Genomic DNA, 12,666 nt, shown 5'->3' with positions numbered 1-12,666 from the left:
TGAAGTGTTTGAAACTCTTCAGAAGGAAGATGGAATTGAAATTTATGGCCGGGCACGGTGGCTCACGCCTGTAATCCCAGCACTTTGGGAGGCCGAGGCGGGTGGATCACGAGGTCAGGAGTTCGAGACCAGCCTGACCAACATGGCGAAACCCTGTGTCTACTAAAAATACAAAAATTAGCCGGGCATAGTGGCACACACCTGTAATCCCAGATACTCAGGAGGCTGAGGCAGGAGAATCACATGAACCCAGAAGGTGGAGCTTGCAGTGAGCCAAGACCGTGCCAGTGCACTCCAGCCTGAGCGACAGAGCAAGACTCCATCTCAAAAAAAAAAAAAGAAATTTATGTAAGGTAATGAATACCATACTGTGACCAATAGCTATCTGGAAATTAAGATGAAAATGAAAAGGGTTTCATTTCTGAAACGGAGTCTCGCTCTGTTGCCCAGGCTAGAGTGCAGTGGCACGATCTCAGCTCACTGCAAACTCTGCCTCCCAGGTTCACACCATTCTCCTGCCTCAACCTCCTGAGTAGCCGGGACTTCAAGCGCCTGCGACCGTGCCTGGGTAATTTTTTGTATTTTTAGTAGAGACGGGGTTTCACCATGTTAGCCAGGATGGTCTTCATCTCCTGACCTTGTCATCCACCTGCCTCAGCCTCCCAAAGTGCTGGGATTACAGGCGTGAGTGAGCCACCACGCTCAGCCAATATAACGGGTTTCTAACTGCAGCTGACACTTGAACAACATGGGCTCGAACTGAACCGGTTCACTTTGTGGATTTTTTCCAACCAAATGCGGACAGAAAAGGTATGTAAAACCTGTAGACAGGAAAGGCTGACTTTTTAAAATATATTTTTATTTTATTTTCAAGAGAGTCTATGATCTGTTAAAACTGAGTTTTCATCTATGAGTGTTTTGGAGGGTCAACTGTGGGACTTGAGTATGTGCAGATTTCAATATTCCCAGGGGTTCTCAGTTGATTCTCAGGGAATCAACCTCCCTCACATACTGAGGGATGACTCTATATAAAGTGTTTGTTTTATGATACCATAATCAGGCTAGATTAATTTTCTTGGCATACTAGGAGTTACATGTGGAATAAACCAGTTACAATTACTACTAATTCAGGAGAACTTCAGATAGAAAACAGAGAAATGGGGCTGGGTGCGGTGGCTCACACCTGTAATCCCAGCACTTTGGGAGGCCGGCAGATCACGAGGTCAAGAGATTGAGACCATCATGGCTAACACAGTGAAACCCGGTCTCTACTAAAAATACAAAAAATTAGCTGGGCATAGTGGTGGGCACCTGTAGTCCCAGCTACTCCAGAGCCTGAGGCAGGAGAATGGCGTGAATCTGGGAGGTGGAGGTTGCAGTGAGCCGAGATCGCGCCACCGCACTCCAGCCTGGGCGACAGAGAGAGACTTTGTCTCAAAAAAAAAAAAAGAAAAAAAAAAGAAAAAGAAAAGAAAACAAATAATTTAGTAAATACTTTGTCGCTCTTATTTCTATTCCTTTATATCCATATCCAGGCATATATCTGATTTATTCTGCACCAGAAATGTGGTCTTTGTGCAACTGTTTTGTTCTACCCAGATGTCTTGACCATATTTTAATTATGTGTTCATATGCTCCTTCAATTCCCATGTTATGTAAGAATTCTTTTGTAATAGGATGATCACCTTCCCTCACTGTAGGGTGTTGTTATAACTTTTCATAGATATCATTTACCTTTGAACGAGTTAAGCAACCATTTGAGCCTTATCAGGCTCCATAAATGACTCAACTACTTACCCTTGTATTTGCCAAGTCCATGGTGTTTTCTTCCAAGGAAAAACTTTCAGGCATTGTCTGTCTACTAATTTCATCACAAAATGATATTATATATAATAACCACCAATTAAAGCTAACATCAGCTTATAAAATATAAGAATGGGAAAAATAATAGAAGAAAATAAAAATGGGAAAAATAATGTTGATGTAAAACACACAATGATTTATAAAGAGATTCCACAAATCGCTTTTAATTGGCAAATAGGAAAATATTTTACCATTCTTCTTTGAAGTACTTCTCTGGTCCAAACTGAATTAGTAATGAAATAGTACTATGCCCTAGCCTTAATCGTTTTCTTACGTATTTTTTAAACAGATGAATACAATTTTGGTTCTTGGTTAAAAAAAAAAGAAAAAATAAATAGTCAAATTATCAAAGCACAAAATCTATACAAGAGGTCCCTTTTAGCCTTTTTAATTATGCCCCCTCCTATACTATAATAAGATTTACCTTTTGATGATACAGGTAGATCAAGAGCAAGGCCTAAACTAGCTACAGGCAAGTTAACTTTCTTAAAGCAGTTCAAATAACACCATTGTACTTCCTTCTCTACCAGTTTTACATCTTTGGGCCTTTAAGTGTTTTAAACACTCTTGTGAAGGTGTCTTTCCGAAAGCCTAATCTAAAACAGGATAGCGGTTAAGGGCACAGGCTCTGGAGCCAATTACCTGTGTTCAAATCCTGGCTCAGCTGTGGACTTTGAGAAAACCACTTAAATTTTCTGTACCTCAATCTGTAAAATAGAGACAATAGTACTTATAGTATAGGGCTGTTGTACTTATTAAATTAGTAACACATGTAAAGAAAACACCTGTCCCTGGCACAAGGTAAACACCAAATATACTGGCTAACCATTATTATGATTGTCCTTATTTTGGTTATTTTGCAGGGAGGGACATTAGGGTAGTGTTAAGGGTAAAGAGTTCATGTGGTTTCTCCAACAGTATTCTGACCTTGAGAATACAAAATGATAATCAACATGACCCTCAGAGTGTAGTACAGGCTTCTCTTCATAACATTCTGGGCCTGAGGCTTGGAGTAGACAAGAAAAAAAGCTGTATAGCACTTAAGGCCATCGACCTAACACCTATCCATTTGAGAAATCTTTACAACTGCCAAAGGGCTAGTTCAGAAGGATGGAAAAACAATAGGAATCAAACATTAGTTTCTTCTCATATACAGATTGTGATCATATGAGGATTAGGATCTAAAAATGATGAGTTCCAGATCAAAATACTAAAATTATTTATACTTTGGAACTTGGCCTGATGATAATGTTCAAGGGTCATCTGAAAAAATAAAAATGTAAGCATAATGGAGCAAATTCTGGAAGAAGAACAATGAACAGAGGTACTCCCCTTATCAATTATCAAAATATGATAAAGTATGATTTAATCAAAATATGATATAAACGTTTGGCTAGTGAGACAAATTAAGGAAATAAATTGCAGAAATAGAACCGAACACACTAAAGGTAGTGTTTCAAATCATGGGGGAAATTTAATTTTGCATAAATGGCAGGGCAGTTGCTAAACTTTTAAATACTTTTTTTTTTTTTGGTATGTAGTCTTGCTCTGTAGCCCAGGCTGGAGTGCAGTGGCTGATCTCCACTCACTTTCACTCCCTAGAGTTCAAGCGATTCTCCTGCCTCATACACCTGAGAGCTGGCACTACAGGCACGCATCACCACGCCTAATTTTTTCAGTCAGGCCTGTAGTTCCAGCTACTCGGGAGGCTGAGGTGGGAGAATCACCAGACCCTGGGAGGTCGAGGTTGCAGTGAGACATAATGGCACCACTGTACTCCAGTCTGGGCTACAGAGCAAGACCCTGCCTGGAAAAAAAAAAAAAAAAAAAAAAAGGAAAGGAGAAGAAAAAGAAAGAAAGAGGAAGAAGGAAGAAGGAGGAAGAAGAAGGGGGAAGAAGAAAGAAGGAAGAAGCAGAAGCAGAAGCAGAGAAAGGAAGAAAGGAAGAAAGGAAGAAAGGAAGAAAGGAAGAAAGGAAGAAAGAAAGAAAGAAAGAAAGAAAGAAAGAAAGAAAGAAAGAAAGAGGAGTTTGTCCTTTGTCCAGTTTGCAAGGGTGTGAAAGAACATGTTCCTGAGCATTGTTGGCAAAGTGGTGAACCCTCTTGGGAGAGCTTTGAGAACCTTAATAAAGTGTAACATACATATCTTTTGAACCAGCAATTATATTTCCAGAGAAATCCAAATAAATCACACAAACCTACAAATATGTAGAAATGGCAGTTGGACGAATATTTGCTATTTAAATAAATTTACTTTTAGGTGCCAAGCAGTTTCTAAATTTGCGTGCACCAACGAACTCAGTATCTAGGTTTGTCTTGTTATTTCTACAATATATGGCTATAAAAACCTTCCGGATCACGAAAATAAAAGCACAGATAAACAATTAAAATATTGACACTCAAGAGTCCAAGTCCGAAATTAGAATATGTGGAGAAGCAATCTGATTCACATAAACCTTTTTTATTTTATTTTATTTAACATAAATCCTATCTACCTGGCTCTTGCCCTGACCGGCAGGAGAGTAATTTACGGTGACAAACCTGGAACAACGTTGGACCAAAGACACTTCAGGAGCAGCAAAAGCGCGTTATCGTAAATCCAGGTCCCTCGTCGTGTCCAGTACCGAGCTTTGGCACTGTCAATAAATCTTTCGCGATGGATGGCAGCCCTTCCTCAGCTAGTGAGCATGCGGGAAACTCCGCGCAAGCGCACACCAGGGATTTAACACTGCGTCTTTCGACTCCTGATCCGCGGGAAAATACCACTTGTCCGTGTTTTCTCCAAGCTCTCCGTAGGTGCAAGTCACCTATTGTATTAAATAAAAGCGAAAGGTGTTCCAACTTTCAAAGATTGGCTCAAAAAAAAAAAAGAAAAGAAAAAAGAAAGAAAAGAAAACAAGAAGAAGGAAATAAAACATTAAGGCAGCAACAGTGTGTTGAAAAAAAAAATTGGTTTTGATTTCACCTGTCTTCCAGCCCACTTTGTAGAGTTCACTGTTTTAAAATGTTCACTGGATTAGTGATATCGCTCTGCGGCTATTTAACTTAGAACCCGTAGCGGTCCGTGGACAGGCTTCAGCAGGTCCACCACACACACCTCCACCTCCCAAACCCCACACAACAACAAAGCAACTTTATCAGAATTGTGTTAAAGATGCTTGCATATGTGTGTATATATACACATATATGTGTGTGTGTATGTATATATACACATATATTTTTATATATATAAATATATATACATTTTATACATATGTGTATATATACACATATATGTGTATTTTGGGAAGGCAGCAGTGAGCCGTTATCGACTCTGGGCGACAGAGCAAGCTATCTGTCTCTTAAAAATATATATGTGTGTGTATTTATATATACATAAATATATATAAAATATTAATATATATATAAAGTATATAAAAATAAATAAAATAAACATATATATATTTAAGAGACAGATAGCTTGCTCTATCGCCCAGAGTCGATTACGGCTCACTGCTGCCTTCCCAATTCTAGGCTCAAGCCATCCTCCCGCCTCAGCCTCCCGTGTAGCTGGGACTACCGGTACAGGTGCGCGCCACCACACCCGGCTAATTAAAAGTTTTTTTTGTACAGATGGGATCTTTTTGGGGGGCGTGGTTGGGGGAGGGGGCAGTTTCTCACCCTGTCGCCCAGGCTGGAGTGCGGTGGCACAGTTTAGGCTCACTACAACCTCCGCTTCCTGGGTTCAAGCGATCCTTCCGCCTTAGCCTCCCAAGTAGCTAGGACCACAAGCGCGCCACCACGCCGGACTAATTTTGTTTGTTTGTTTGTTTTTTAAGTAGAGACGGGGTTTCATCATATTGGCCAGGCTAGTCTTGAACTTCTGACCCCAGGTGATCCGCTCACCTCGACCTCCCAAAGTGCTGGGATTACAGGTGTGAGCCACCGCACCTAGCCTAAAAAGGCTTTTACTTCTTCATTTGATGTTCACAGTAACTCTGTGAGTTAAGTAGACACTTTTTGGGAAGTGGCAAAATATACATAACTTAAATTATATCACTTTAACCATATATATATGGTTTTATTTATTTATTTTTTTGAGACAGGCTCTCACTGTGTTGCCCAGGCAGGAATGCAGTGGTGCAATCATGGTCCACTTGCAACCTTGACCTCCTGGGCTAAAGCGTTCCTTTCACCACAGCCTCTCAAGCAGCTGGGACCACAAGCACATGCCACCACATCCAGCTAATTTTAAAAATTATTTTAGAGACAGGGGTCTCCCTATGTTGCCCAGGGTTGTCTCAAACTCCTGGGCTCAAGTGATATTTCCACTTCAAACTCCCAAAGTGCTGGGATTATAGGCATGAGCTACTGTGTCCAGCTTCTTTTATTCTTTTTTTTTTAAATTGGGTTGTTTACATTTATCTTTTTGATCTGTAGCAGCTCTTTATGCATTTTGCATATTATTATTTTTTAATGTGTAGCAAATACTTTCTTCCACAGTATAGTGTAGGGAAGGCAACATAAGATGGTGGCTATGCACACACACTGGAATCTAACTGTCTGGGTTTGAATTCCAGCTGTGCTACTTAGTTGTATCATCTTGAGCAAGTTACATAACTGTATGTGCCTTAGTTTCCGTATCTATGAAATGAAAATACTCATAGTTCCTATCGCACATGGTTTTTTGGTATGCTGTGTCTTCATCTCATCTGGTCTTGAAGATTAAATGAGTTAATTCAGGTACAGAGCTGGAGTCATTGCCTGGTGAAAGGCTGATATTGTTTGAGTGCTTTCTATTTGTCACTTGGTTTCTCACTTTCTGGTATCTTTTTTTGGTCTATACATATTTTCATATTTGTAGAAAATCTGTCCCTCTTATTTATGTGAACTAAATGTTCTGGATGTTGTGTTTTATGATTAGGAAGACTATTCCCAAGATGTATACTCTACAATGAAATGGTAACAGTTGTGAACTACTATGAATTGGACAACCAAATAGAGCAGAATCTGTCAGAAACAGGAGCAGAAGTTGCTATACATACCAAACTATTCTATGAGTGGGATATAACAGGGATTTAGGGAATCTTAAAAAAAAAGGTTAGATTGTTTTATAATATTGTTAAAATTTATGGGAAGTCATTGATTTGGACTGAGCTCCTGCACTAGTCTATTTGCTTGTAAGGTCTGCGTTCCAGGAAATCAGGAGAGATGATAGCCAAATCCATTAAGCCAAATGGCGTCTGCTTTTCCTTCCCTGTTTCTGCTTTCTTCAACCTTTTCTGCGTATAAACCTCACCCTGTCCCCTCAGCTCATCAGAGATCCTTTCTATTTTGTAGAAAGGTTTAGGAATATCTAATGATAGCCAATTAGATCTTTAAAACTCGATTTGCTGAAATTTTATTATTTTACAATATTTTCGCTGAACTTTGTGCTGCCCGCAATGGTAGTCATTACCCAAGTGTGCCTGTTGAGGCCTTGCCATGAGTTTAGTCCAGATTGAGATGTGCAGTATGTGCAAAGTACATGTCAAATTTCAAAGGCTTCGTATAAGAGAATATGTAAAATATCTTACTTTTTATTGGCTACATGTTAAAGTGATACAATCACAGCTCTGTTGTGTTAAATTAAAAATATATATATTTTTAAAAAGCAGGGCACAGTGATTGGACTATGAGCCCCACCTTTCCCCGCCCCCGTGAATCTGAGCCCGCCCCTCGGCGGCTGCAAGGAGGACCCGGAGGTGGCTCAGTCTCCGCGGACTTCGGGAAGGCGGTGTCCGCCGCCCCGCCCCTCCCCGCCGCTCCCTTCCCGCCTCTTCCGTTCCCCGGGCGCGTGCGCCCTCTTATTCGGCTCTCCTAGGTTTCCTGGGGTCCTGCCCCTTTGAGCTGGGGCGGGAGCAGAGGACCCCGCGCTCAGGGGTTGCCAGACAATGCGTTGGGGGCTGCGCCCTCGCGGGCCGGAGGCGGCCGCCCTGGCCACTGCCCGAAGTTTGTGGGGGACGCCCCGCCTTCCCTGCAGCCCTGGATGGCAAGGGGCGACGAAGAGACTTCTGGTGCGGTCGGTCTCCGGGGCCAGTAACCACCAGCCGAACTCGAATACTGGCAGATACCGGGACACGGTGCTGCTGCCGCAGACCAGCTTCCCCATGAAGCTGCTGGGCCGCCAGCAGCCGGACAAGGAGCTGGAGATCCAGCAGGTACGGGCCCCGCCTCGGCGCAGGGCCTTCGGAGAGACCCGATCCGGCCGCGGGCACAGGGCGCTCGGCAGGAGCCACACCTCTGTGCTCCACGCGGGTGCGGGTGGGCGGGGGTGTGACCAGATCGACGGCATTCATCTGCTTCGCACAGATTTTGTGGGCTGAAAACCTAAGTGAAGAAATCTCTAGATGAATCCCTCCTTTGTAGCAGGTTCCGGAGCGGGAAATTAAGGGGTCACTAGTGATGCCCAGATACCAGCATGTATCGCACGTATGCCCCATTTCTGTCGTAGGCAAAAAAGATCGACTTAGGGCACTTTTCCAGTGCCTTGTAAAAAGCAAATTCACGTGTCCACATGTAAATAAAAACCCAGGCTGGGCGCGGTAGCTCACGCCTGTAATCCCAGCACTTTGAAAGGCCAAGGCAGGAGAATCTCTTGAGCCAAGAGTTCGAGACCATATTGGCTGGACAGCCTCACCGCCCCCATCCTTAAAAAAAACCTTAAAAACCTCAATTATGATGAATGAAGGGGAAGTTGAAGCCCACTTTTTGGATCTTTTAGATCTCTAGTTGGAATTATGACTCGTTTGAAATATATAGTAGCAGTACTTCCTCTGCTGAGTCCCCTTTATAGACTATGTGTCTGTATGTGTCTGTCTCCTGTTTTAGACTGAGCTTTTTTTTTTTTCCGGAGACAGAGTCTTGCTCTCTCGCCCAGGCCAGAGTGCAATGGCGCGATCTCGGCTCACTACAACCCCCGCCTCCCGGGTTCAAGCGATTCTCCTGCCTTAGCCTCCCGAGTCACTGGGATTACAGGTGCGCACCACCACTCCCGGCTAATTTTTATATTTTTAGTAGAGATGGGGTCTCACCATGTTGGCCAGAGTGGTCTCAAATTCCTGACCTCAAGTGATCCTCCCGCCTCGGCCTCCCAAAGTGCTGGGATTACAGGCGTGAGCCACTGTGCCCAGCCTAGACTGAACTTTCTAAGGGCAGAGATTCCTCTTGTTAGTTTCTGTAATTCTAGTCTTTAAAAATCCCTGATATTCTTGGGATATTGGTTAGGTAAATATGCTTAGCCTAAATATTCTGACAGTTATAAGAGTTCATCTAGTTTTTTAAAGGCTTTTTAGTACCTTCTGTATGCCAGAAAGAGTGACAGTTTCAAATGTTTTCTCGTTTGATCTTCACACCAGCCCTGTACGAGGGATATTAACGCTTTTTTTTTTTTTTCAGATGAGAAAGCAGACCCATAAGTGCACAGTAACTTGGCCAAGATCACAGCAAGTGAGGGAAGGGAAGTGAGACTGCCATGCACGTTGTTCCCAGATTTGGGGAATGGCGAGCATTGCAGCCAAAGAATAGCAAGAATATGTGTGTCGGGAATCTGCAGGTCCTTCAACATGGCGGGGATGAGGAGTGAAGCCTGGGGAGTGATGAGAGAATGCCCGAGAACTTAGTGGAACTAAACCTTTGTGGGGTCCTGCATATCATATAGAGTTTAGACTTCAATCTGAGGTGTATGGGGAAACTACTGAAAGATTTTAAGAGATGTGTACTTAGACACGCATTTCAGAAACCTCACCTTGTGTTTCAAAGTTGAGTAGATTGGAATGGAATGGATTGGAATGGAAATAAGCAAGTGTTGGCTGTTATTTATGGTTAGACTCAGCAGTATGTATTTATATGATGTTTAGATATCGTTGTTCTTTTTAAACAGAAATGTGGATTTTCAGAACTTTATTCATGGCAAAGAGAAAGAAAAGCAAAGACAGAATTTTGCCTTCATGATGGACCTCCTTATGCAAATGGTGACCCTCATGTTGGACATGCTTTAAATAAGGTAACTATAATTTAGGTTATGACACTTGAAAGAAAGTGTTTATGTAAATACTTTTTATAAAAGTATATTTTAATTATATGATAATTATGTAAATTTACATTTGCACATAAAACTAAAACATTTTCATAGAAAGCAGTATACCATTTTAGTACTGCATGAAAAAAGCATTGGTGGTATTTGCTTTGAGGTTGATGTTATATTAGTAAGCATCATCTTATTCAGTACATAATTATTGTGCGAGACATTGTTCTAGATTCCAGGAATTTGGTCACTGAATGGGTCAATAGTGCTATTAGAGACCAGGCGCAGTGGCTTACGCCTGTAATCCCAGCACTTTGGAAGGCTGAGGTGGGTAGATCACTTGATGTCAGGAGTTCGAGACCAGCCTGGCCAACATGGCAAAACCCTGTCTCTACTAAAAGTACAAAAATTAGCTGGGTGTGGTTGTGCATGCGTGTAATCCCAGCTACTTAGGAGGCTAAGGCAGGAGAATCATTTGAACCCCGGGGTGGGGGAATGGAAATTGTAGTGAGCTGAGTTCATGCCACTGCACTGCAGCCTGGGTGACAGAGCAAGACTGTCTCAAAGTAAAAAAAAAAAACACAAACTGCTATTAAAGTAGTATTACTATATATTGTGATATACATTGCATGTTATGCCATAAATTATATTGAAAACTTCTGAAACATTTGAGACATGTTATACATCTTGCATATTTCTCAGTATTAGTGACTTCCACAGAAGCCAAACTATGCTCTACTGCTTTATAGTTCACTTTCAAATTTTTAGACATATTATATCAGATGGTAAAAATAAGCATTTACTTCTTTCAGTGGACAAAACTGACGTGCTTGATTTTATTTTGGTACATGCTATTTGATATCAATTTCATTAAAATTTTATTTTTGTTAAACTTGATATTTGAGCTGTAGATTTAAATGAAATTTTAAGAATACAGATATCTTGTACATCTTACTCAGTTTTCCGCAATGATGACATCTTGCAAAACTATAGTATATTACAACTAGGGTATTAACATTGATACAGTTAAGATGCTGAACTTTACTATATGAATCCCTCATGTTGCCCTTTTATAGCCAAGTCATCTTCCTTTTGTTGCACCCTCCATTGAATTCCTTTCAACCACGAATATATTCTCCATTTCTATATTTTTGTTATTTCAAGAATACTATGCAAATGAAAACATAGTTTATAACCTTTTGGGGTTGACTTTTTTTCACTCAGCATGAATCCCTTGAGAGTCATCCAAGCTTTTTAGTAGTTTTATTTTTTCATTGCTGAGTGGTATTCTATGGTGTGGATGTATCACTGTTTGTTTACCCATGAACCTGTTGAAGTACAACTGGGTTGTTTACAGTTTCTGGCTATTATGAATAAAGGTGCTAAAAACATTCATGTACAGGTTTTATGTGAATGTAATTTTTTTTTTTTTTTTTTGTGAAACAGGCTCTTTCTCTCACCCAGGCTGGAATGCAGTGGCGCAATCACAGCTCACTGCAGCCTCAACCACCTGGGCTCAAGCAATCCTCTCATCTCAGCCTCCCAAGTAGCTGAGATCACAGGTGTAGGCCACCATGCCTGGCTAATTTTTATATTTTTTGTAGAGATAGTGTTTTGCCATGTTGCTCAGGTGGGTCTTGAACTCCTGGACTCAAGCAGTTCACCTGCTTCGGCCTCCCAAAGTGCTGGGATTACAAGTGTGAGCCATTGTGCCTGGCTGTGAATTTTCATTTCTCTGGGATAAATGCCCAAGATTGCAGTTCCTGGGTTGTATGGTAGTTGCATGTTTATTTTTTTAAGAAAATGCCAGACTGGTTTCCAGAATGGCTGTACCATTTTACATTTTTCTTTTCTTTTTTTTTTTTTTGAGATGGAGTCTTGCTCTTTTGCCCAGGCTGGATTGCAGGGGTACAATCTTGGTTCACTGCAACCTTCAGCTCCCAGGTTCAAGTGATTCTTCTGCTTCAGTCTCCCAAGTAGCTGGCATTACAGGTGTCCACCACCATGCCTGGCTAATTTTTATATTTTTAGTAGAGATGGGTTTTGCCATGTTGGCCAGGCCGGTGTTGAACTCCTGACCTCGAGTGATTCACCCGCTTCTGCCTCCCAAAGTGCTGGGGTTACAGGTGTGAGCCACCATGCTTGGCCCCATTTTACATGCTTATTTAGCAGTGTATGAATGGTCTGGTTTCTCTGCATTCCTGCTAGCATTTGGGTGTTGTGACTATTTTAAATTTTAGCCATTCTAACAGGTGCGTAGTGATGTATCATTTTGCTTTTAATTTGCATTTTCATATTGGCTAATGATGTTGTAAGCCTTTCCATATATTCATTTACCATGGGTTGAATCTCTTTGGTGAAATGTCTCTTTATGTCTTTTGTCCATTTCTTAATTGGATTTTTTTTTCTTTTTACTGTTAAGTTTTGATAGTTCTTTATATATTCTAGGTAATAAACCTTTTTTCAGATATGTGATTTGCAACTATTTTCTCTCAATCTGTAGTTTTTCTTTTCATTCTTTTATCAGAGTCTGTTGCATAGTAAAATTTTTTAATTTTGATGAAGTTCAGTTTGTCATTTTATTCTTTTATGAATCATACTTTTAGTGTCATATCGAAGATAATTCTTTGCCTAACCCTAGAGCCTGAAGATTTTCTCATACATTTTTTTTATTGTGTATATAGATATTTTTTTTTGTTTTTTAGACGGAGTCTTGCTCTGTCACCCAGGCTGGAGTGCAGGGGCACTATCTCGCTCACTG

General features: G+C 41.1%; 2 protein-coding genes across 7 annotated transcripts in view; one reads left to right on the top strand and one right to left on the bottom strand.

The window, feature by feature from the left end:
• Positions 1-4,570, bottom strand: part of BPNT1 (3'(2'), 5'-bisphosphate nucleotidase 1) — a 30,534-nt gene extending 25,964 nt beyond the window's left edge. For 4 of the 6 annotated variants that reach the window (XM_025361261.1, XM_025361243.1, XM_025361268.1 and 1 more), the window contains exon 1: positions 4,403-4,570. The gene's annotated coding sequence lies outside the window, so the exon portion shown is untranslated. Of the gene's footprint in view, positions 1-4,356 lie in introns of all 6 variants that reach the window. The other 2 variants (XM_025361286.1, XM_025361252.1) reach the window with 2 other exon arrangements.
• A 3,088-nt stretch (positions 4,571-7,658) lies between these two features.
• The window catches only part of IARS2 (isoleucyl-tRNA synthetase 2, mitochondrial), a 71,532-nt gene continuing 66,524 nt past the window's right edge, over positions 7,659-12,666 (top strand). Inside the window, exons 1-2 of the mRNA XM_025376865.1 lie at positions 7,659-8,040; positions 9,762-9,884. Of these exons, the coding sequence (XP_025232650.1) occupies positions 7,774-8,040; positions 9,762-9,884 (390 nt within the window). The 5' untranslated portion in view covers positions 7,659-7,773. The remainder of the gene's footprint in view (positions 8,041-9,761; positions 9,885-12,666) is intronic.

The sequence above is a fragment of the Theropithecus gelada genome, chromosome 1 (assembly GCF_003255815.1).
Source record: "Theropithecus gelada isolate Dixy chromosome 1, Tgel_1.0, whole genome shotgun sequence".
Taxonomy (NCBI): Eukaryota; Metazoa; Chordata; class Mammalia; order Primates; family Cercopithecidae; genus Theropithecus; species Theropithecus gelada.
This window is presented reverse-complemented; position numbering and strand designations above follow the sequence as displayed.